At 44.8% G+C, this 26,531-nt stretch overlaps 1 protein-coding gene across 4 annotated transcripts in view; it reads left to right on the top strand.

Annotated features, from left to right (window-relative positions):
- Positions 1 to 2,692: 2,692 nt before the first annotated feature.
- Positions 2,693 to 26,531, top strand: part of DSCAM (DS cell adhesion molecule) — a 690,516-nt gene continuing 666,677 nt past the window's right edge. For 3 of the 4 annotated variants that reach the window (XR_011433076.1, XR_011433077.1, XM_070252708.1), the window contains exon 1: positions 2,817 to 3,002. Coding sequence is in view for 2 of the 4 variants with exons in the window: in XM_070252708.1 (XP_070108809.1) it covers positions 2,960 to 3,002 (43 nt within the window). In the remaining 2 variants the exon portion in view is untranslated. Of the gene's footprint in view, positions 3,003 to 26,531 lie in introns of all 4 variants that reach the window. The other variant, XM_023630201.2, reaches the window with a different exon arrangement.

Below are 26,531 nucleotides of genomic sequence, written 5' to 3'. Positions count from 1 at the left end.
ATTAACCTATTCAGTTTGGGACAGATGTGTTAGATAGACAATCACAGAAGGTTGGCTTCATGCGGTGGGACCAATGCACCCACACTGGGACCTCCGCCCTCCCAGAAGGGCCTGAGCTTGGGGTTAAATGCTCTGTAGTTGCCATCTTGAAATTTTTATTAATTGTTAAAATTAATTTTATCCCTGCATTTATGGCTCCCGCACCCTCCTGCCTCCTGTCTCCTTCTTGGGAGGGGTTCTTGGCTGCCCACTCTCCCACTCCATGCTGCCTTGGGCCTTGACCAGCCTCCCCATCCTGCAATCGCTGTTGCTTTCCGATAAGGTTGTGACTGGGTCGTGTTGGAAGAGGTTGCCTGGGTCCCACCGCCATGCTCTGTTGGCCTGGTGGAGGCCTGGGTATGCAGGAAAGGAGTGTTGAGGTCGAGCATGCGTGTCACGTGGTATTTTAGGTTGGGGGCTTGGCAGCCACTGTCCCTGCATCAGGCTACCCGCCTTGGCCAGGGCATATTCCACAGGCAACCTGACCAGGGTGAGCCTCTTGCCACCTCCAATCTGGGTACAAGTCCTTCTCAGCATGGAGACTGCAGTCCCACGGGAATCTCCTGTCCATCATGCATTGGGTTGGTGGCCTGAGGGGGGAAAAGAGATTGGCCTCCCAACCCCCAGCCTTGGCAAGTGTGCAGCACATTTGTCCAGCAGAGGGTGGCAGATGTGGGCTACTGGTGCTGCAGTGAGCCACATGTACTCACCAGGACTATTCCCATGCCCAAGGGAGCACGGCATTAACTAGCAAATAAAAAACACCATGACAGATCAAGAGAGACTGAGAAAGAGAGGGAGAAATGTTATATTTTAGTACCTTGAATGGTGCCTTTTTCCTTTTTGCAAAGGGAGCCCCTCATGTTCATTTTGTGCTGGACGCTGCGAATTATGTAGCTGGCCCTGCTCCCGAACTCATTGATCACCATAGCCATCATTTATTACAATGACCATACGCTAGGAACATGCCCTGGGATCTTCAGAACCATAAGAATTAGGAACTTGATAATTTCCATTCTGCATATGAGGATAAGGAAGCACAAGCAACATGCACAAGCCCCACATAGGGTCAGTGGCCAGGCCGCCCTGAGCCCGGGTGTGTCTGACCTCCATCCTTGACGCCTAACTCTGAAGGCTGTGTGGAGCCTCACGGATGGGTGGTGTGCTGTTAGAAATTTGTGAATTGAATGAATGGGTGAAGGAGCTGGAAGCAGGAACAGAAATTACGCCAATCCCCTGCCTTCCTGGACTGCATTTAGGAAAGACTAGTGTGTGGGCACCCTGTGCATGCAGAAGGAGAGGACACTGGAGTGTGTGGTAAGGCAGGGCTGGGCCAGCGTCCTGAGTGGGCGGCAGCACGTGACCACCTGCAGCTGCAGAGCTGATGGCAAGCGTCACTGGCTCAGCTGGCCCTTCCTCATACACAGGGCCTGGCCATCTTGTGCCCAACTCTGGTAAAACACCATTTTGTTTCTGCCTCACCATTTGAGTTTCCTGTTATTTTGTGAACCATTCTAGGTGAGCATAATTCCCCTTCTGCATCTGGAGGGGCACATTTAGCTAAGGCAGAAGATAACCAGTGCCCAGGAAGCCCACTCAGTTCCCGCAGACTGCCCTCCCCCCGCAAATGCTTCTCCTCAGTCTCTATTGCACTGCTTCTGAGCACTCTACCTTGGATCCTAAATTGGGGCACATTCCAGCCCTGTGGGTCATTATTTTGCAAAGTGATAGAGATGGATGCACACCCTTTTTTAAAGCTTCTATTTGGATATTGTTATGACTTTGAGAACCATACAGAACATTCAGGAAATTTTATCCTACTGGCTTTTCACCGTGTTGTGGAAGGGGTTATATGTTTGGAATTACTCAAATTATTAGCAGTTTTAATCAGGTTTTATTTATTTATTTATTTTTGCACCATTCAGAGAGCAAAATTAGAATTGCCCGTGTTTGTATTCTGCAATGTATTTGAGATAATTAAAAATTAGCCCGCGAAGCCACAGAGCTCTTCATAGCACCAGCAAGGATTTGGGGAGGCATTTCCCCCCGGGCAAATGAACTGGACTTCTACAGGAGTAAATATGAAATCTGAATCCAGCTGCACATTTTATTAAAACTGCTAACATTTCATGGTCACCTCTGCTTAGCTGGCAACCTTCCGGAATAGTCACCCCTGGCCACGTCTTATTAGCAACCGGCAAGAAAATAACTAAAAATAATGGGCTGTTGAAATCATTATTTAAGCCTCTAAGAAATGCATCCTGATGACTGTGCGTGACTGTGCCGTGGCTGCGCTCTCCCGCCGGTCCTGCCTCCAGTTCGCCTCCACTTCTCCGCTGCTGCTTTAAGACTGCAGAGCGCCCCAGCGGCCAGAGGCAGGGGAGGGGGTCCCCGCTCGCCTCCGCTCCGCTCGCTCCTCGCCCGCCCGCCCGCCTCCCAGGCAGGGAAGGTTAGCGAGGGATCAATGTGACTCGGGCCGCAGGAGAGGAAAGATGAGCCTGCCCGCCCGCCTGCTGCCTGGATGTGGAGGCTGAGGGCTGGCGCACGGGAGGCCCTTGCTGCGCAGTCGGGGCGCCGGGCGCCCGGCATGAGCTCACGCCCGCGGCGGCGGCTCTCTGCCCGTGCCGACCTGCCGGCGGCCCCCTGAGCTGACGGCGCCCCTGGGCTGCAGCCCCGCCGGGCCGCTCTGGCCGCAGCGTCGGGCGCGGCGCCCGGGAGCAGGTGTGCAGGAGCGCAGCGCGCGGCGAGCGCAGCCCTCGGCCCGGAGCCCGGCGCGCCGCGTGCCCGGGCGGCTCGGCAGCAGCGGCGGCGGCGGCGGGCGGGCGGCGGCCCCCGGGCAGGTGGCGAGCGAGCGGAGCCGGGCGGAGCGCGGGGGGCGAGGCCGGCGCGTCGCTCGCGGGAGGCCGGGGAGCAGCAGGGCATGTGGATACTGGCTCTCTCCTTGTTCCAGAGCTTCGCGAATGGTGAGCCTTTCGGTTTGTGATGAATTTCATTTCTTGTATGGACCAGAGTGTGGGGGCATTAGATGCATGAGTGAAATCGTTCCCTTTTGCTCTCCTGTCTGTGCTTAAATGTTCATGCTTTCAATTTTTTTTACTATTATTTTTATTTCTTTTGGGAAGAGAGGAAGCAATGATGAGAGGCCGGGGGGGAAAAATTGCTCTGTAATCATTTAAAGGAGCTTACCTAGCAAAGTGACAGCTTCGAGCTAACTCCAGGACGAGACAGCTACCTCATTCAGAACAAACCAGGTTTGGTGAGAGGGGGAGAAACGGGGAGATCGCCGCTGTGACACATTACAACCAGAAAGAGACATGCCGTTCCAAGTGCAGGCAGGTGGAGGGGGTCAATGAAGAACATTTGCCTTCAGATGCAAAGATTTTTGAGCTTTTAAAACATGTGCTTTAATTCTGCGTTAGTTTATCCCCAGCAGCAATAGCCTTTAAGAAAGATTTGTCCTTCCATCCTCCCTCCCCGCAACCTTCTTGGTACTACATATTCCTGACAGTCATTTATGTAAAAAATATGCACTGATAGGCATTACATCATCTGCAATGTTGACAAATTTTTTTTTAAAAACACCTGTACAGTTGTAAAAATGAAATCAGTGAATATTGTAAATAGCATTTCTTTCCTCATGCCCATCCAGTATTATATCTTGAAACATTTTCATCCTGAGTATTTGAAAAGCTATTGCTCTTGACTGAGTCAGACCTAATTAGTAAGTGTGACTGCACCTTAGGTCACCCTCACTGTGTAAATATGAACTTGCACGTATGAATGGCTTCCTCTCATTTGGGAATGAGAGGAAATTGTCATCCTTTGGCATTGCCTGGGAGTAGCTATGGCTTCAATTCCCGTTTCAAATTTCGGAACACAAATCTGCATAAAATGTGTGACTTGTTGACAGTTAAAATTAAACCATTAAGCAAAATTCCCTACCCAGGAAAGAGAGAGAGAGACAGAGAGAGAGACAGGGAGGAAGGAAATTTCGCCCTTGTGAGAAAATACCAGAAGCCAAGAGGAGGCTGTAAGATTTTCCTGGAAGATACACAGGGAAGCTCTGAGCATTAGCTAGCTGCAGAGGAGTGCATTTTCTTTGCCTACCTAAATGGTACTTCAAGAATCAACACAGACAGGCCTGAGGAAATGCATAAACTTTGTAAAATTAAAAAAACAAAAAGATGACTAAGAAAAGGTAGAGTTGCAAGAAGGATTCTGAAATTAAAATGATACTTCGCTCTCTCATATAACCTAAAGCAAAGTGTTCCCAACTTTCATTCTGAGATTTCCTAGCAGGAAAAATTGCAACAAGTTCTGACATGACACCCATCTTTCCCAGAGGGCACTATACCTCTTCTGCAGCCTCGCGGGGATTTACCTTGGGGGATAGATTGCTTTTGCTAATATGTGCTGATGTATCAGGGAAGTCTGCCCTCTGTGCTGATCTGCTGATGCGTCTCAGAGCAGATGTGAAAAGGCTCACATACGTGTGCCAGTGCCATAAAGCCTTGACGCCTATCTCACCTGTCAGGGCGTACATCTCCGGACTCCTCGGAAAGGCCTGGGTTATAGGATGGAACATAATTTCCACTCTACTGGGAAGTATGTGTTTCAGGATGACGAAAGAGGTGGTGCTTCTGATTGTCAGTCAATCTGTATCTATCTTAGAGTTTTATAGTTCTATATGACAAAAATAGTAGACAAGAGTTTCCGGTACAGTCCCTGACACAGAGATGCTATAAATGTGTGACTTTTTTTGGGAATCAGTTTTCATACTCAAATAATCATAAAAGGATCATATATAGTGAGAAAATTGTATAAAACCTCAAATATTCCACTATGTGGAAAATATATGCAAAGAATAGGTATGTACATGTATACGAAGTCCTGTGAGCATTATCTTCTTTCACCTTTTTCAAGACCTTTAAAGTCGATTGATAATCACCACTATTGGTACTATAATGGATATAGGTAGATTTCCCAGTATAAGCTATAGACTGGACGTGCACATGAATATTTTACGTTGGTGTATTCCATGTTCTGATTCTATCTACTAGAAGGCTATGGAAGTCTCTCATATAAAAATGGCCCTCTTTTTATGTGATCAAGCGTTAAAAAAAAAACGACCTGACTGTAGAGCTTTGGACTTTTTCATTTTTGGGGGGGAACTAGCTTTAAAGAGGTTTTCAAGGAGTGATGTTCAAGGCATACTGTGCAAAAGATCGTAAAATCTATAGTCATGTCCAAATGAAATAAGAGTCCGGTTTGGAACACTGCCTGTTCATAGGACCATATTTCAAAAGGGAGAAATTAAATGGCTCCTTCGTATCTGAATGAGTCTTGGGAAAAAAAAATGGAGAAATATTTTTTTTTCAACAACTGTCATATTTTGGTCTACCTTAATTATGAAAAATTCCTGAATGTGTGTGATAAAAGATCAATGGATTCTAATACCCAAACTGAGGACTGCTAGGCCTCGAACATCAAAATTCCTGACATGATTTTAAAATATCTATTTTGTAAAAGATCGTGCAGTTTGATATTTTGGGTTACTAATAAAATAAGAAGCTCCCAATATATCTGCATTTTAACAGGAGACAATAGCCCTTTTCCTATCGATGTTGTGGGATGAACATTTATTTCTTAATGAAAGCATGGTTGCTGGCAGGCTGCAGACAGTATTTTGGATGAAAACTAGAAGCCAGAGAGCAGTGCCTTCATGGGTTAAAGCCTTGAATGAATTACCTCACCTGATCAGGTGCGGTCATCATGTTTTAAAGCAGCCGGCTTGTTCTGCAATGCTCTGGAAATACTCAGAGGAGAGCTTCCGTGGCAGTGCAGTGGAAGGGGGTCCATGTATGTGCAGACACACATCCTCACACACGTCCCTCAACGGCTCCTCAGGACAGATCAGCCTGCATCAGGTTTTAACCCAATTTCTCTTGGTTTTAACCCCAATGAGCACATTCTAGTTTACAATTCGTGTTCAAAGCATAGGTGGCCTCCAGATAAGCAGACTAGTGAATAAGAAGCAGATTTATTGTGTACAATACATTTTTGCTGGTATCTTTGCATCTCTGTTTGTATCTACACACATACACATTGTCTTTTCCTGAGCCAAGCAATCTTGGGCTTTGCCATTTTGACATTTTCAGGGAGCTTGTAGAGACTGGGTGGGGGGTGGGGGGAGAGAGAATGGTGCTCGTTGGAGAGGAAGTGGGGGTGTGCAGCATCTTCTGGGGTTCACGGGTCATCTCCACGGAGAATTACATACCGCCAATGTGGTATATGATTTACATTTAGGAGCAGACCTTTGTGAGTGCAAATGCGCCTTGAGGGTTTCTAAGGTGATTGTATTTAATTCATGTTATCAGGTGAATGTTATCAGGTGACTAATTTCCGGGCTTCCTTCCTCCTCTCCCTTCCTTATTCTTATTAAGCAGATTCAAATTCCATCCCAGAATTTTCATCTAAAATTTCTACGTCTTCCTGTATGCCCCTACAAGATGCCCTCTGTAGGGAAAGAAAATGCCATGCAGACCTTTCATAAATGCCAGCCCATCCTTGTCCAGTTCTTTACTCTCTCCTGGATGCCACGTTGGTGTGACCACAGCTGGTTGCCGCCTCGGGGAGTCAGTGGTCCCTGGGCAGAACCGGTACCACACAGCACGCTGGCGGGGGAAGTCATTTTGATGAAAAAGAAATTGCCATTCTAAATCCCTAATTCCTGGACCTCCGTGTAGCTGTCAAAGTGTTTTATCCTTGATGGTTCTGGGATGAGGTGCACTGAGTATTTCCTGAAGAGATTCGATGCAGTGTGCCCTGAAACTCCATGAAAAGGGGGGAGAGAGGGGGAGCAAGAGGGAGAGAGATGGCGAAGGTCATTTTATAAAGAGAGACCTATGAACACTGCAGGAGGCTGGCAATTTATGTTCGGAAAATGAAACGATGGATTTCTCAGTAGCTGCATTTACAAAATCTATAGCCTCCGAATTTCACCAAATTGGCTGAATTCTACGGGTGAGATTATGAATCTGCCTCATCAATAATTAATAGGCAGTGAAAAATAATACATTTAGCGTTAGGTTAGGCAGAACGTTCAGCAGCATTTTCAGAGACCAGCACTCCCGCTTCCTTGGTTTCCATGCGTGTTTGGCGCACAGCAGAGCAGGCGAGGCCCTGGGGCCTTCACCTGCAGACAGCTGTGTCTGGGCATTTTCTTGCCTGCTGCACTGAAGCACATGCTGGCTCTTGGTGACCGGCTCCTTTGGAGGCCTGGGAGATGGTGAGCTGGTGCTACCTGCATGTCAATTGTGTCCCTGCCATAGGACACTAGTGGGCGGCAAACCTCGCAAGACGGGTGCAGCAAGCCTTCAGCAGAACAGGCAGAATCGCCGCCTCCGAGGGAGAACTGCTCTGTGCAGGGCGGTCAGAGGCTTTCCTCCCCGCAATTTCCCAGGCTCGCTGTGCCCAGACTCCCGTGTCATGGAGTTCAGTCCAGCAGGAGCTGTGCAAAGGTTACAGCAGGTGTGGCAATGTCCGGCCGTCTTTGTTTCCAGTTTTACAAAAGGAGATCACATTCACAGCAGTATTTTGAGGTGTAGAAGGTGCACAGAAAGGAAAAGCAGGTATTTCAGGGGGCTGGTGGGCCTGCCAGAGTGCGTTTGCATATCCCCTTCCAAACTGGCAGGGGAGCCGGCTGGCAGTGTGTGCTTCTCCACTTGGAGGTGGCAGCTCCTGGAGCAGCCCCGCGCCTGATTGGCTGACCTTCCAATGTCATTCCAGGAGGCGCCGCTCGCTTCTCCTGCTGATGGTGAGAGGGGTGATGCTAACGCCCCCCCTCCTCTGCAGTCCGTCAGTCTGGAGCTGCGGGGGCGGGGGGGGGGCAGGGCTCTGGGGCCCAGGAGCCCCCTCCCCGCTCCCTCAGGCAAATTGGGCAGCACCTGTTCACCTGTTCTGGGCGTTAACTCTTCACATTCCAGAGAGCTGAGCACAGAAATTCTCATCTCTTTCTGCCCCTCTCCCCCAACACACTGTGTTTATATTCTTTTCTTTGATGTTTTGAAAATATGAGAAATTTCAAAGTTGCATTTACCTTGCTGAATTTATGGATTAAGAGTGGGAATGGAAGATTCCAGCAACCCGACATGTACCCACTGTGCAGTTCTGAATTCCCAGGGTGCAGTACACGGGGTGCCTTCTGCAGGTGACACACCATCCACCAACGGGGCAGGAGGGAAGCACCATGGAGCAGGTGTGGATAACCTGTTTTTGTTCAAAGGATAGGTAGCTTCTGACCAGGATATTCAGAAGAGCTGGATTCAGAGACCTGGTCCTCCAAATTAGATCCCCGAGTTATCATCTTTCGTAAAACCTTGGACATTCCCTCGATTGTGTCTAGGGTCATCTGTAACTCTACTTATTTAGTGCTGACTTGGGTAGTGACGGCCTCCCTCGTGGATGGTAAGGTTGACAGGTGAGCACCCTTAGACATGCATGTGCAGAGCACGTGAACGCAGCAGGTGGATTGTGTTGTTTGCTGACTGAGAGAGAGAAGGACAAATTGATGGGCAAAGCCCTTCTGCCCTCCTTAATCCCCTCCTCTCTCCCACCTGCCTCGCTCACCTGCCTTTCTTACCCTTCCTTACTGAGTTAGCGCCTTCTGGCCCCCAATCTCTAATTCTAACGTATAAACCGTAGTGAGAAATGTACGTGAGCAACCGTGTGATTTCCTTGGCTCCTGCCAGCTCGTTATGACACTCTGACTCGATGGCTGTAGAAATATTTATTTTCTCGAAATGCTTCTGGGCATTTTCTTTTTTCCAAAACAGATTCACATTTGGCACCTGCACTGGGACTTCATCACGGTTATATGACAGTGATACACTTGCTCTGGGTGCTCTTCGTGAGGTGGATTGGGTCAAACGTCACAGAAAGTAAGTTCATAAATGCATTGGACCCTGTGTTCTCAAAGTGGGCGCTGCTAAGTGGCACGATTCAAACATCCTATACAATGTTTAATGCCCTGTCGCATTCTGAAAACCAGTCAGAAACATCAAAACGACACATAAGTTTCCCTGGGGGGGGGGCCTGGGAATTAATTTCTTCATCAAAGGGCCATCCAGGACATCAAAACACAGCTCAGTTTCTTAGGCCTTAATCGTCTTAAAAAATCGCACTACTATTTTCTGAAGTATCCTGTTGACTAATGGATTTCTCATCATTATCTTTTTTTCTTCTTTTGCAGCATAATCAAATAAAATTTCATTCCTTCAAAGTAACATGAAAGCGGTACATTTTACTTATTGTTAAAAGTTTGATTTTTATTCAAATACAAGAATAAATTAGGGGACTTGTCGCTTAGAGTATTTATCATCTTTCAATTTTGGGAGATCCGTATTTGTTCTGTATCGATCCATACTTATGTTTTTTTTTTTTTTTTTAATTTCAATTGGATTAACTTTTGGTGTATGAGCCCCCTGGATTATGTAAATATATACCACGGTTTAACGGGGGGGGGCGGTGGGGGGGGAATGAATGGAGTTGACAAGATAGATGATGAGATAAGAAGAAAGAGGCTACTACACAGAGAGACAGAATGACAGGGATTAATGAATCTTGCCTGCATCCCTATTTAAGTTATTTTTACGCAGAAGACAGTGAGTAAGAGTTAAGAGTGAGCAAGCAGTCCTATTTATAGAAAGCCGTTTTGAAATGCAGCAACTGAGAGAATGAAAGAAGGAATTGAATACAGGAGAGATCACCTCCATACCAAATGCTGGCTTCCTTCAGCTTCCTGGCCCTGGGCAGAATTTTTGGAGGAGGAAAAAACCATACCCACCCTTGCTGAAATATTGAGAACTCACTTTGGACTCTTCAGAATATTCTGGAAATGCTCTCAGAGTTAAGTCCATGTCAGACTTGGGAGGCAGGGGTGGGGAGCCAATATAAATATTATTTGGAAACTGGGTTTGGATAGTTGTGAATAGGGGACTGAAGGTGAAGGGAGGATGCTGAACTTGCGGTGTGGCTGAAATATTTATTCGGCAAGAAGCATTGCCTTTCTTGAAGACGTTCAACAGGAGAAAGTAAGAGGGCAGAATCCACATGCCTGGTTACAGTAGAGCAATTACTGTGAGAAAGGTTCAAATTTAGGATCTTGTGATTATCGCAGGTTCCTCCATGTAACCCATTATTAAATTCTGGGGTTTTAAATGGGGTACATGCTCTTCTAATTGGTTAGTCCAGATGGGGCAGGGGATGTCGCCACAGGTGGCTTGATTGACATAGATGTTACTGGACCAAGCAAAAAGAAGGCACTTGCTCTTAGGAATGGAACAGCCTTCGTTCCCCGGACTGCATCTGTTCCTCATAACATTTTGGTTTCACTAGTCCCGAGTGGGCCTTATTTTCTATTAAGAGTAGACTCCTTGACTTCGTATGGAAACTACTGGTTAACAGGTTGGAAGTTGGGACAAAAGCCAGACCCACCCCAGAGTATGATGCTGGGAAAAGCATTTGCTTTTTAGCTTATGAAGAACTGTCTCTAAAATGGGTTGTTTTGTAGCCTGTCTCCCCAGACTGTGACGTGGGCATGTTCCGTGAGGTGGTGGAAAGAAATCTGAACTATTTAATTGCTGGTTTTGATTCACCTGAGCTTTGCCTCTTTCAATATTAAAGTGAAGAAAGAGTTTGAAGCTTGCTTTTACACAAAATTTAAGCAATTCTTCTTCTTGTCCCACTGTGCATAAATACAGGGAAAGTCGGTTTATAGTTCTTTCTAGATAACTGAACTCTCAAATTATTGGATGCTTCTGCAAAACAACAGTGGCCATAATACTCCCAGTGAAGGTTGTGATGACCTCAGGGTCCCCGGGTGCCTTCTGCATCCTCATGGGAGTGCCATGACGATCCTGTTAAGCTGGGGTTAGAACAAGTGCGAATGGGTCACCTCAGGTAGAAGGATGCTGATGAGGTAGCCTGTGTCACACACTGAGGAGCCATGGCATGGGAAATGGCTGATGGTAGTGGAGGCCCTCATCATCGATTCCTTTTCCTCCTGTTGAGTAAAGCATTGACTTTTCTCATGAGTCCTGTTTTTCCACTCATTGCATGAACTTCAGGACGATGGGAAAATTTCCATAATTATATCATAAGACAGAGGCAAAGTCGAGAGATAATTAGAACCACTGCAATTCAATGTGTTTTTAAATTTCATTCCTACTTTTTTTTCTACATAAAGGACCTGCGCTATATTGTGGAAACTTTTGAGCAAACATTCTTCCTCATTAGAGAAACTCGAGATTCGTTTCTTCTCTCCATAGTAGTCCCATTGTGGCATGATTTGATCTTGAGGTCCCCTAGGACATGGAAACCCCAAAATCCCAGTCTGCTTAATTACAGTGTTTATTAATATCGGCTGTAGAACATTTTTAATAACTGATTTGTGGCTGCCAGGGTAGAAATAACAAAGCTTTGTAATATTACATGTGAGACTTCAGCAATGAGCTGAAGACCCCTGACAACAACAACAACTGGCTCTACGAGCAAAATGGGCAACTTGACACCATAGAGGGGGTACCATAGTGATGGTTATCACCCCTACTGGACCTCGCCAATGCCAGTTTCTGCAAAGGGTAGTCATTCGTGTCCTTCATTGGGTAGTGAAAAGGAAATGCATAAAAAATGTGAGACGGTCTCTAAGGAACAGAATTCTTCTTTCATAAATTATTCAGGTTGGTAAAACCCAAGTTCGCAGTCTCTGTCTGGTACCTTGACATGATAACAGAAAGTGAGTGGGATGGTTAATTGCCAGACGTGTGCGTGCGTATTATAATTCACCCAAATCAATAGCTATTAAATCTTGGGTGGCTGTTTTGCAGTAGGCTTGATGGATATTTACATAGAAACCTGGGTAGAAAAATTTTGACCTAGAGGTGATCTTGGAATTTATTTTGGGTAATTACTTTGACTTGCGGTCGGTTCGTCTGTGTCTTGTGGGATCTCACATCACCAGCCACAACCCCTCCTTGTTGTTCCTAGTCACAAGAGACTCCTCACTCTCCTTCCCACCCCATCGCCCCATTGTGCCATCACCCCGTCGCTGAGGATGGGAGGATGAGAATATGCTGCAGGCTTCTGTGGTTTCAGATGCTTGGAGGCAATTGGCGTAAAGGTTATAAGAAGACCAAGAATATGGAGGAAGGGGCTCACCAGCCCCCATGTCAGCCCCATGTAGGGATAACAGGAATCTTAAAAGGGGCGAAAGGAGGATGCTCGCTGTCTGTAGGCCACAGTCTATTGATGCCTTGAGCCATGATCTAATTAATGTGCCTGTCTGCACCTTCCCGGGTGAGGATCAGTGTCACTGGTTCTCAATGCCCAGGTGGGCTGGGTCAGGGAGGAAGAAGGTATGGAAATTTCCTGGAGAGATTTTCCTGTCATGAACCTCCCACTGGAGATTCTGATGCTGGCACCCTGGGGAATGGGCTGTAGTTTGAAAAGCTCCTCAGGTCTCATTCTGTTATGGATCTTTGTCATCTTCTTCCCCACCCCCATGAGGGCTCCCCACGTGACTGTGCATAAGGCTCACCTGATAGTTTACGTAGTTTCCCAGCTCTGACCACCAGAGAGTCTGGAAAGGGGCTGCCCAGCCTCTGATTGACGTAGAGAGTCAGACACTAGGTAGAAAGCCACCCAGTAAAGTTTCAAGTAGACCCAGTGCTCTGTTGGGGAGCTCTGTGTTGAGCAGTAATTTATTAGGGGGTATGTATATGCAGAGTTAGGGCTTCATTGACTATCACAGGGATTTGGGCAGATTTCGGGAGAGTTGGGGGTGGGAACTTGTAACAGGGAAGACCCTGATTAGAGGGAGAGGTGATCCCACCAGGGACACTTCTAATTTGGATGCTAGTAGCTTGAGACTCATCTCTGTATACGTCTAATATCTACATATATCAGCATCCAAATATATACACATGGGTATATATACACTCCATTTTTCTGACAGTTTTAGCATATTTGATATTCAGGTTCATTGCCAGCCTGTGCTTTGCTTATGGTCTTGGTTCCACTGTGTTTTCTCGTATTGACCCCTTCTTTGCTAGCAGCTGGAGTCCTAGCAGAGAAGCCCTTTGAAACCTAAATGTAACGGCATTGCTTTAAGCAAGAGGTCAATAGTGGAGGCCCTCTGGGTTACTGTATTGAACAAGCCTCAGGGATGAGCGAGGGTAGAATGAGCCAGGACAGGAAAATGGATCTGTTTGCAGCTTGAGGTTTTACTCTCATGCCGCCTGGGAACACCACACATGCCTTCCTTCAGATATCAACGCACAAGCACCTTCCAAAGCCCGATAGAAATGATTTGGGGATCATTTGCTCTTTTCAATTTTTTTTGGCCTCGCTCTCTTCTTTTAGGTAAATGACCCCAAGTTGGCTGTATGTATCATACAGAGTAGGTATCGTTGAGCTAAGTTGTCATAAAAAGAAAAAATGGCATATAGGACACATATGCACTTTAGACCTTTCACATGTGTGATAAAATTGAGGACAGTTATTAGTGAGTGGCGGAATAATCCTTTCAAAACACGATGTCCTTGATTTTTGAACTAAAATAGACTCAGATATGTGCTGCACTGAGGCCTAAATTCAGAACCTTAAAAATAACTTTTTGTGTCCTGAGATCTTATTTTAGGTAATATTAAAAATAATTTTCCCTCCTAGGCATCTTCAACAAGTTTGATGTTATCATCCTTTGGCGATTTTATGGATTCGTGATAGAAACTATATCTCAGAGCGCCTGTTTTGATTTTTAGCCTTAGAAGAAAACAGTAGGAAAGACATTGTAGGCTGCAGAAATGTAATTTCTGCTTACTCACAGCCACACACGTTAGGGTAGACGCTTTCTTTGCAACAAGAGGCTGTTACATCTATGTTCCTTTAACAGAGGGGGGGCATTGTGTTAAGAAGTCACAAGCTCTGCCAGGGGATTTTGTAGAGGAAGATATGTGTTTAAAATAGCTCACAGTTCCTCTCCGATTTGGACTTTTCACAACCCACACAGCGTTGTAAAGACGGTTCTCTTTTAAATTTTGTAGCAGAGTAGGTCAAGCTTTTTTCCTCTCTTCCCCCACGGAAAGGGCATAAATATTTCCATCATCAAGTTTAATAACCTGGGAGAGACCCATGAGTCATTATAAATGGTTAAACACTCTCCTTAGAAAAAATGAAAATGAGAGATTGTGTGACTCGAGATTTTTTATTAGAACGAATCACCTTAAGCCATAGCAAATGTTTATTACATACTTTAATAAGCGTTGAGTGTCTTTTCCTTAGGTTTCTAACGTCTCTCCGTGAGAATGAATGTCATTAGGTCCAGTCTGACTCATGGCCAGGGCAGTTGAAGGGGGTGCAATGAATCTACTGTGGTGGAGAGGCATTTGCAAGAAATGGAGGGGCTTTCTGCGTTTAGCCTTTTGTCATCATTTTCACCTCTCCCTCTCTCTCCTTAGAATCTGGGAGCTAATATCAGAACTTAGACACAGTAAGGGTGCAGGAAGAAAGCAGTTTTTCCCCAGAGTCTGGAGACCTTAGCTGCCTCTATTGATGTCCTAAGTCACAGGTGTTTTGCTGTCACATGGCAGGTAGGGGGACATTGCTATGACCCCTCAGCTCTCAGGGCACACTGAAGTCTAGAAGCAAGGGACAGTGTTCTTTCAGCCTGTGGGTGTTTCCCTCGGGGTGCCTCTGGAAGTCTGATGTGTCTCCCTAGAGATCTTGGAATAGGGGAGGCTGCTATTTAATTATTTTTTCTGAAGTGCACAAGCATAGGCATTATGAGTTACTATAAACCTCTAGACAGAGCCGTGAGCTGGAAAGGAAACTCCATAGAACTTTCATTTTAGACTCATTATTTTGGATAAGTGGAAATAAAAAGACTCTCCCCTCCCTCCTTGTATGATTTGATCATTTTGAAAAGAGGTATGCTCCTGGCAAATTGCATTCTTCAGTTAAATCAGTCGTTCTATCCAGGGGCAATTTCACCCCCCAGGCAACACTGGCGATATCTGGAAACATTTTCAGTTGTCACAATTCTCGTGGCAGAGGAGGTGCTCCCGGCCTCTAGTGAGGGGAGGCCAGGGGTGCTGTTCAACATCCTACAATACACAGGACAGCTCCCCACGGCAAATAATTATCTAGTCCAAAATGTCAATAGAGCCGAGGTGGAGAAACCCCAAGTTAAATAGTTGAGATAGTTAACTAGTTTAATAGAGCTTAGTTGCTACAATATAATATCTGTTTTGTGCTTTTCTATGGATGCTAGAGTGGTCCTGGAGAGAAAGCAAGAAGGAAGAGGTTCTGAATCTCAATTCTGATTCCTTTGGCTGCAAAAATCATAGCTAGTAAAGCTTGTCATTAGTTAAGCTTTATTTCCTATTTTCTTTTTTTTTCATGAACGAAAACAAGATCATATCTGTGTCCCCTGTTTCATCAGTTACTAAGAACATGCATGCTGAGGTGAGGTATTCCTGGGTTCCTCCAGCCATTTTGCCCTCAAGTGATTATGCTAATTAGTGTTTGATCAGTTGGTTAAATTATAATTCCATCCATCCTGTGTGCTAGGTGCTCTGACTGCATTTTCTCTCGCCTGGGTACCTTGTGCCCGAAGCGCCTGCTTCTGCGGGCTGTTGGAGGCCTGTTCTTCCTGATAATGTAGATTTCTGTTTTCAAAGCACCGCAGATCCACTTTGGTGCCTGGTGAAAGGGAGACGGGATATTTTTGTAACCTGTTCTCTCAGGCAAAGGCTGGATGCAGAGGCCTCTGGGAAATATGGAAACCCTAGTTAGAGAGCACCAATTATTTGAGGACGTTCGATGCAGAGAAGCTCTGGGAAATGAGGGACTGTTCCTGCGCGGAGGAAACAGTATGGCTCCAAATTCTGCCAAGGCTTTCTCTCTGGGAGAGGGACGTCCCCGTTTGCATTCCTCTCACTTCCCACTGTCACGTGAGCATAAGCTTCTGGTGTCTGTCGTGGTCGTGGAGGGGTGCGTTCTATGTTTCTGCATTTGTTTCAAGTGTGAATTCCTTTAAAAAGTACTCCACAATGCTGTTCTCGTTTGTTTTGCTTTTTAACAGCATGGCTCCAAGTGTGGCGCTCGTCACTCTTTTTTATTTAGTGAGTTTGCTTTTCCGTGCCAGGTACTTGCGGTGACGTTGAGGTTTGCTGAGTTAAATGCTTATGGAATGCTTTCTGATAGAAGAAAATTGAGAATGCGTAGGAAAGAATGGGAGTGAGCAATATGGGTGGCAGAGTTGTTATTAATGGATTTCTAGGCTAAGATGAGAAGTTGCTGGCTCATTTTGTCGTTTGACAAGCTTCGTGATGGTTAGATTTTTCTTTACACTCTGTCACTTTTTTGGCCCTTTACATTAACATAATGGGGTGGTCTGGTTGGCAGGAACCTGTGTGTTTAGAATATGTATAGTCTTTTCTTCTATCAAAATGTGCAAGTGTTTTGATCTCCCTGGAACTTGCGGCATCTTTTGTTTAAGAACGAGCCACATGATGAAACTGTGTCACTGGTCCCACATACCTCATCCTGAGAACTGCTGGGCCGCAAGAGTTAATGACAATAGAAGGAGTAAATATCTGCTTAGATTTTCTGACCCTCTCTGAAAATTGTGCAATATCACTTGTAGAGATTACGATCTCTTGGTTTTCTCTGAAGAAAGAAATCCTGCTTGTAATTCTTCCCATAAAAGAGAATGAGAGTAAAAGGAAACTCCCATTTGTGGAGCATCTCAAGAGTGTGGGCACTTGGCTTACCATGTTACATGCACGAGTTATGCTTATTAGTAATAATAGTGATGATGATGTCAGTGATAACAGCTGACATTTTTTATTAAATGGGAGTATTACTCTAAGTGTTTATAGTATTTCCTCTAATGCTGAAAGCTGAGAGGTAGACATTTTTATTATCACCACTATAAATAAGGTGGGATTAAGTGATGTGCTATGGGTCACACAGATATATGACCTCCATTCAGCCTCAACCCGTCAAATGAGTTGGTGTTTTTCATCTCAGTTTTACAGAATAGGAGCCCAGGGTTTGGAGATGTTCAACATGGGCCCATGTTGAATGGTGAGATGGGGCGTGCGATGGGGGGCAGCATTTCGAACCTGTGTTGTCTGATGCCACAGGCCTTGTTTTCTCTACATCAAGAGCATCTCCAAACCTTCCATACAAAGCCATACCTATTCATATGACTTTTTTAAACTTTGACAATGATGACGTTAAATTTGCTTTAAAGTTGAGCAATAAAGAGTTGTTTCGAGAAAGCGAAATATCAACTTTGAAGAATCAGTGCATAAATGGGGAAAATTCATTTACTTTTACTTGTCAACCCCTGTTCCCTTACTTGAGATAGGTGAGTCAGCGACAGGTTAATTAACTTTTATCCATTTCACTGGTGGAACTGTTCGGTGATATTGTGTTCTATTGTTAGCGTGCTTAAGAATGAAATTGGTGGAGGGATGACATTTATATTACATTCATAGTACATGATGGGATCTTCCCCAGCCCCCAAGTTGAAGTTGTATATCTGTCTTTAAGTACATTGCGTTTCATTTGTCATGAATTGACCATCGATTTTCTCAATGCCAAAATATTGGGGAAAAAATTATTTTGAAATTGGTCGTTAGAGACTGAAACTGTATATGTTTTGTATCAGTTGGGGTTCTTATACAAAAAGACACAAAGCAGTTTTGTTGATACAAGTCCGAATCTTATCACTGCAGCTGAATTCTTTTACTGAAGTGTCCACGGGACATAGCTCTGGAAGAGTTTGGACAATTCTTCCTAGACATTCTCGCTTACTGAACTGAAATGAAAGCTCTTGCCGTAAGTAAGCATAATGTACGTGTGTGCATGTTTGTGTGTGTGTGCGCACACTCATGCCATGCTACGGTGACATTCTTATTCTCTGACATTTAGGTAGCGGTCAAGCTTGACATATTTGCTTTCTGTGGAGTCTAGGCAACTCCATTGTCTGGATGTGATGAAAATAGCTCAGCTCTCTCAGGCTCAGAGCTCCGATGGCCCAAGCTTCCCTTAGGTGGTGGCTGCAAGAGGATGGACAGAGCTCTTTTTATTGTCTGGGTGGCCTCCTTGCACTACACCCACTGCGTGGGGTTCATTGGTATGAGGTTCTAATGGGGTCATGGCCTGGATCCCTCAGCTGGACCCCTATCATGAGTCTGCATTCATTCCTATCCAGTTATCCATGTCACAAACCTTGGGTAGCAGTTCCCTGAAGGCCTGACTACAGAGAGATGAAAAGATATTTGGCATCCTCAAGGCCTGACTACAGAGAGATGAAAAGATATTTGGCATCCTCTCTACTGGCTAAGCAACCTGAAGTTGACGGCTATGATAATGCCTACAGAGTCACTTTTCTGTGGAGTGCTGAATGAACCTGTTTATAATAATCTAATAATTGCTGCTACTTACTGAGTTCTTACTATGGGCCTGGCACTGTGCCAAGTGATTTCCTGCATCATCTCATTTAATCTTCAAGCATGTCTTTGAGATCCTTACTCATATTATCCCCATTTTACACTTGGGGGAAATCAAGGCCTGCAGTGGGGAAGTGACTTTCCTAAAGTCATATATCCAGTTGGTGGTGAGGGCAGCATTTGAGCCTGGGCAGTGGAATTCTAGAATGCCTGCACTTGACTACCAGGTTATCCTCATCCATCAGTGAGCTCCTGATACTTGGCTGGTTCCTGAGCACACACACTATTGTACGTGGCAATACTTATCTGGAGAACTGGAAATAGGAGCGATGCTGGAGAGCTGGGATGGGCCCGATAGCGAGCATTGCTTTCTTAAGTTTTCTTTGTGGAAGATACTGGAAAAATGTGGCAGTGCGGCAACAGTTTGGGAGCTTCAGGTTTTGTTTGCTTGTTTAATCACCACATTTCTAGGATCTCAGCTCATTCCTGAGATAGGATGCTCAGTCGCTGAAATATCGCCAAGCACATGCTGCCTATCCACGTTACTAAGCACCTATGACCTCCACTCCCCAACATGCAGCACGTGTCCCATATCTTTACATGTCTATTTCTGTGGTGTTTGGATTAAAAATTAAACCCTCCAAATTTTGGTAGATGATGCTAGGCGGCTACAACATGTAGTGATCTCCAAATCTTGTCTGGTGCATCACCTGACAGCTGTCATCACTGTATGCCTTCTCTCCAACAAGCTTTCCCTCTAACTCATTTCACCCAAGTGCTCACGTGTACTTGTTTCAGAGGCTTCAGACTTTAGGATACACCTGATTAAACCCAACCCTGCCTAGATGCCACTGCTCCAGAGCCACTGAGCTTGAGTGGAAAAGCACTACTCACACTTCTGTTCTGATTGGTCTCATTTTAACTTATGACTACACACCTCAGGTGAGCCCTTAGCTCTGCCCTCCGCCCCACCTGACTACCCTGTTGCTTCCTGTTTCATAGGAGGACTGTTTCACCCCTTCTTCTTCCTCCATAGAACTCAAACTCCCCTTCCCCTGCGAGATTCTCAGTCAATGACCTCATTTCTTTTACCAAGAACCCAGAAGAATCAGGCGAACCACTTGGAATATCCCCTCCCCCACACACAATGAATTCGTCATTCTGTAAGTGTCTACACCTGTTTTGAGTACCTTCTTTCACCCCATTGGTGAGGAAGGGATTGAGTTATGGGGCTGACTAAACACTCAACAGGCAGCACTGGACGGAGAGATCCACAGCAGATTTTTAGTCTCACACACTCACAGCCCAGGGGACATGGACATCCACACAGTGCAGGGTCACACGAGTGCAGGGACAGAATGAACAGCCAGGGGCTGTGGGAGGCAGGCTCTGTAGTAACAAGAGGGTGCGGTGCTTCTGGTTCCCACAGGAGCATGTGATTAGCTTACAGGTATAATTTCACAGGTCCACAGGCTGACAGGGAACTGATACCTGCTAGTCAGGGATAAGCAGGAGCTGTGCCTGGTCCCTTGATAAGGAGGCTTGTTTGCCTAGGGGACTTCATCTGTGGGAGCAGAGGGAGACAGGAGAACTAGTGGCCCACTGGCCTTGTTCCCATCAAAGGCTGAGACCTCCATCTGTATCCAGAATTCCATCATCTCCCGTTCATGTAAGGACTTTGCCCTTACACTTATGATCTCACCCTTAGGCATCTCCTGATTTCCCTCTCTCACCCTGTTATCTCTCCTGTAAACATACTAACAAACAAAACTCCCGCTCTGGTCATTGTTCTCTTCATCGACTTCATTTCTCTTACAATTTATGGCAAAACTACTAGAAAGAGTCACATATACTAGTGTTTCTCAAACTAACTAAGATGAAGGATTAGTTTTTCAGTTTCCAGTCTGCTGCAGGTTGCTGTGGGGTCCTACGGTACATGCCTAGCACTCAGGCTGTTCCACGTGCTACCTGCCGTGTGAGCTCAGCAGTTCTTGAAGTTGTCTCTACCCCACTCACTGAGAACAGAGGCCACTGCTCACACACTTGGATGCTGCAGCAACATCTCAGTTTCTGTCTTTGTCTGATTTCAGACAAGAAATAAGCAGCTGGTGTGTGTACACTTTGAGTGGGGCTGTCTAAACTCACTTTACATCTTCTTCTCTCAATCTCTCTTAAATACACTCTAATCAGTGTCCTCGTCACAACTCTGTTGAAACTGCTTTTTGTCAACATCACTGAGGACCTCCATATTTCTAGTCTTCATCGTGTTTGACCTCTCTGTAGCGTGTGACCAGCAGACCACTCTTTCTCTCTTGAAACACCTCGCCTTGGATCCTGGATATCGCACTCCTTGGGTTTTCCTTCTGCCTCACTGGTTTCTCCCTGCTGCTTTGCTTACTTCTCCCCTCAAGTCAAACGCTAAGTGATGCCATAGCCCAGGGCTCAGTTTTCAGCTCTCTTCTCTCCCTCCCTCCTCCTTCCCTCCCTTTCGCATTCCTCTCCTCCCTTTCCCTTCCCATCTACACTTATGCTCTATACGATTTAATTTAGGCTGAGGCATTGAATCCCATCTATATACTGATAACTTCCACACTCATATTTCTATCCACGACTTCCCCTCTGAGCTCAAATTCAGACCCTCAGATCCAACTGCCTACTCAACATCTCCTGTTAGAAATCTTGTAGGAATCTCAAACTTTAACTTGTCTTAAACAACTCCTGGATTTTTCTCCCTGCCTCCACTCCTATCTCATGTCTTTGTCATCCAAGTTGAGCATCGCTGTTCGTCCACTGCTCAGGACGTAATCTTTGGAGTCATAGTTGACTGCTCTTTCTTCACATGTCATGTTCAAACCCCCAGCACATCCTACTGACACTACTTTCGGAATGTGACCATTTCTTCTCCTTCTACTTCAGTCCAAGCTCTTCTCCTATTTCTTGGACTATTGCAATAACCTACCCATTGGTCTTTCCGCTTCTACACTTACCCTCACAGTTGGATTTCCACCGAGTACCCAGAGGGACCTGCTTAAACTGTAAATCAGATCATGTCACTCCTCCACTCAGAGCCCATAGGTGCATCCCCTCATCCCTAAAATAAACCCAAGATCCCTTACTACAACCTAAAAGGCCCTCTGTGCTCTGGCTCAGGCTGGCCACACCATGCTTCCTCCCCTGCAGCTGCACTGGCCTTCTGGGTGTGTCTCCAGCACGCTGGGCCAGTTCCTATCTCAGCAGCTTTCCGCCCGCTGCTTTTTATTCCTGCATTGCTCTATCCAGGGCCCTTTCATGCTCTGCTTTTCTGCTTCATTCAGTTCCCTGTCCAAATATCATGTCCTAAGAGAGGACTCTCATGGCCACTTGGCCTAAATAAAGTGGCATCCTTGATGACTCTATTTCTCCTTTCCACGCTTTGTGTTTCTTTGTAGTAGTTATGAGTGCTTGGAGTGATATAGTTATTTGTCTGTTTGACATCTGTCTCCTATAACTGAGGATGCACAGACCTTGTCTGTTGTGCTCACCTCTGCATCTTGGGCATCTAGAAGAGTTACTCAGCAATTCAGGTACCCAGTAAGTCTTTGCTGATTAAATGATTAAATCAACAAATGCTGTTTACAGGGGTATAACTGTTATTGGCCCACTGTCTTTGCTGTCTCTTTAATTCATTTTATTTTTTTCCTGATGGAGTGATGGTATCTCTCTGTATGCCAGGAGTGTCTTTATGTGGAAGATCTGGACATGCATATTGGTTGAAATGTCAACAAGCATTACGCTCTAGAATTTTCAGCCCTGACCCATTCCTAGAAGCATAACAATAAAAATACCTTCATTAAAACAATCTTTGTTGACTGTCTATGTAATTATAGAAATATTATACATATTTGGGGGAATATGAAGATATTTGGTTCAACAATTTTCTAGCAAATGTTTACTGAGCATCTGTTATATGCACTAAATTGTAAGTTCCAAGAGAGCAGGGCTTGTGTGCCGTCCATCTCAGTATCTCCAGATCCTGGAACAGGGCCAGACCCAGAGGTTGCTCCATAAACATTTTTTGAATGAAGAAATGATGGAAAGTCACTCTACTGAGGACTGTGCAAGAAATAAGACTGTTCTCTTTTTCGTAGGTCATGACAAAGTGCCAAGGAAGATAAGAAAAGCTCATCACTACAAAAGGCTGGACATGACATGATTGCCATGTTGGACATACAGTGTTCTGTAGTGTTGATGGAAGCAGAAACAACTTCCGATTAGCCTGTTTAAAAAGGGCTTCAAGGAGAAGGAGGTTCCAAAAATTAGCTTTTGATGGTGTGTATATTTTTGATTGGACAAAGTGGGCTGCAAAGAGATTGGCGGGAATAAAGGTAGAAAACAGGGAAGTTCCCACAGGTGGAGGGGAGGTGTGCAGCTCCACGCAGCTTCTGTGCAAAGTCAGGGCGGGGGATACATCTAATAATGGGATAGGGAGCAGAATGTGGAGGCATTTGAATTCAAATTGAAATTCAATTTGAATTTAAGCTTTATGTGTTAAAATCATAGTCTCGAAGTCATGAGAGCAAGCAGTGCTGCATTTTGGTTGTGGTGCTCAGGAACGTTTGCAAAGCCAAGAGAACTGGTGGGGGTGTGATCAAACAAACGCTATTTCAGTGGTGCAGGAAGGAGACCAACTGTTGCCAGGATGGTGGTGGATGGCAGGGTTCCGACACAGGTGGGAGGATGGGGTAAAGAGGGAAATCAAAGGGGATAATCCCAGCTTGACCACTAGTTAAGTCAGGTCCAGATTCTCCCTATGGGAGCATCTCACTATGTGAATTTACTGGAAAGCTAAAGGCATGAATAGGTTTGTAGCCTTATACACTGATTACTGCCCATATTACTTTACTTCAATCTTTTTTTTTCCCCCCGAGACTCTACGGAATCTGCCTGCCTGCAAACTGTGTGCCAGGATGGAATCATGGACAGGCAATTTTACAGCATTTGATGAAAGGCAATCTGTAGTTTAGTTATCACAGCATGACCCAAGAGATGCTGAAAACTGGACCCCAAGGTGCAGATCAGAGGGCACACCTGGAAAGATTAACTAATTGGCTTAAATCAACAGATAACTAACAACTTTACTTTCTTCTAGTTTTTGTAACTCTCATGAAAGTAAAGCATACAAAATATAAAATTGACAGGGAGTTTGGGTTAAGGTTCCACTGTAGCAATCACCATCTATCATTTTATAAATAATTGAAATAAGTTTTGCTTCCTTTTAGCATGAACCTGTTTGGGTTCTACAGTCACCAGAATAGGAAGAGTTAACCACAGGGATGAAGATTTATAATTTTTGTCACATAACATAACTAAATTAACCGTAAGATGCGCCAGTTTAAAACGGCATCACCCCAAACAGCCACTTCCTCTTATTTATATACTATGCTCCATAGAAATCTACGGCAGGGTTAAAAATTATATGTTAAAAAATTTATTCTGTGTTGTGAGTTTCCAAAGTCTGTTCTTAAACAAGTTGAATTTAGATTTAGCAGAATTCAAGGTAGCGTATCTTCGATCTCAAAATAATTTACAGCTGAGTTCATATTCCACATTGTGGCCTCATTTTTTGTTGGGCAACCTGTAGGATTTCTTTTATGATTTATCTCTTCTGTAGTGCCCTCTCTTCACCTTCTACAATTGTTCACACACACACACACACACACACACACACAGAGTCTATGTGTCCTTAGATTAAGCACTATTTCTTATAATAAGTTTAATAAAAATGTGTATTTACTGATAAAGAGTTGTATTTTCAAAACTGAATATTGAGATAAGGAGTAAGGGATATATACGTACACACACACACACACACACACACACACACAAATATATCATGTGGAGACATGATACAGATTGTGACCAACTGGCATTATCTACAGTGGCTTTTCATTAGTAACAGAATGTTACTAATATTACTAGTGGATAATCATGAAACCAACAGAAACTCACCAATGGGCTTTCTTAGAAGGAGAGTGTTTCTTAATTACCATGAAAATATTTACCGTGCTTATTTTATGCCCATTGGGAATATGGAAGAAGCATAAAGATAATTTCCTTCTTTAAAGAGTTGGCCATTTCGTCAGAAAATCATGACATTTACAAGTACAAAGGAATAAGATCTTTTTAAACCCGAGGTACTATAAACTAATAAAATAAGGAGATCAGCTGCGTAATCAAATCCAGTTAGACTACAAAATGGGTTGCTGATGGTTCAGAAAAGTCATTGTATTTTAAAATAGAGACAGCAAGCTTTGTTAGCTGAAGTCAGGGAAGGCTTCCTGGAGGAGGAACAGCTTCAGCAGAATGCTACAGGACATGGATCAGTGAGAGACTGCAATGTGAGGAATAGGCTGAGTGTTGGCTGCAATAGCATCTGTTTTGGGGGAGTCGTGCCTGCATGTGTGCATGCATGCGTGCGTGCGTGTGTGTGTGTGTGTGTGTGTCTGCACGCAGCCTGCAGGCTCGGAAGCAGGGGTGAGAGCTGTAAGTTTAGAGACTGATCCACGGGTCTTTAGGAGGCTGAGGAGCAAAATTCAAGCCACAGCAAGAAGCTTTCAAAGACTCTCAGAGCAAGGCCAGGTGGGGCAAATTCGGTTTCACATTATATGAGGCATTTAGAAATGGCTAGAAGCCCTTCTGTGGGATTCAAGCTCGTGGCACACAGCCGTGGTATGGAGGGAGCAACGGCTGCAGCTGTTTCGAACCTCAGAATCGGCACTAAGTTTTACAACATGTGAAGTAAAGGGTTTTAATTTAAGTCAGGAAAAGATGAAGGGAGGAAATAAAATAAGAAAAACCTAGTGAGTTCTCTGTCAGTTACAAATGGAGAGATTTACAAAAGGTAAAATTTGTGTGACCGCTCAGTATTCTAACACCAGCCATGTTTTAGGATTTCTGTAATTATCGAAAATATGTTTCACACACTTTGATTCTGTACACATGCAGAGGTCTCCATTGCAGATAGAATGGATAAAGGCGAAGATGGTGCTCAGACAATTCGACCGGAAGAGGGTCCTTATCATCCTACATGAGGAGTGTTAGGGGAAAAAACTGATCTTTAATTCTTAATCAAAGTTATAACCCAGTCAAATTGTCTCACCTGATATCTTCACTTTAACCCTGTCAGCAAATAGGATGTGTATTGTAGTTCTCTGAGTTCTAAATGCACGATGTCTTTAACTTTCCTGTCAACATATCTGAATGTCCAAGAGACTTGCTGCAGTTTTCCTGCAAAGTAGACCCATTTCCTAAAGATGGCCTTATATTTGTTACTTCATATTTTCTTTCTTACAGAGAGTGATTCTATTTTTAAAATTTCTACTGTCGTGACTCATTGAATGGTGTTTTTGAAAAAAATATTCTGGAAGTGGCATAAGGGACTGATTGGAACGTGGAAAGACTTGAAGGCGACACCTTAGCTAGGACATTGCTGTCATGACCAATGGCATAGAAGAGGAGGCCTGGACTGAGCTGTGAACCTTGCCAGGAAGGTGAAGGGATAAAATTGAGCACGTCCTGATCGTAGGATGTGAAAAGCCAAAATGACAACTCGACACAATCAAAACGGCGGAGAAATGGGGTAAAGATGTTTGCCGTGTTGGGGTCAAGATGCTTGCCTTCCTAGATTATTGATAGGAGATTTTAACGCAATTTACGAAGTTAAACGCATAATAAAAAGCCATCTATTCTTATGCTCTAGACAAGTTATTGCTTCGTAGGGAAATTAATGATAATTCTCACACTCGAGCCCGTGAGCTCGCTGATGTTTAAGTTGGCATAAACCCGAGATGGAGTCGAGCGCCAGCCACGTGGAGCTGCTCGTCCTAAGACCCCCTCTTCTTCTTCCTTTCTTTATCTTTTCTCCTGACTGTGGAGTTCCACTGTAAGATAATGTTTTATTTTGTCTCAATGTGCCCTTGTGGCTTTAATCTTTTA

Source organism: Equus caballus, chromosome 26 (genome assembly GCF_041296265.1).
Source record: "Equus caballus isolate H_3958 breed thoroughbred chromosome 26, TB-T2T, whole genome shotgun sequence".
Lineage (NCBI taxonomy): Eukaryota > Metazoa > Chordata > Mammalia > Perissodactyla > Equidae > Equus > Equus caballus.
Note: the sequence above shows the minus strand (reverse complement) of the source record. Positions and strands in the feature narration are given on the sequence as shown.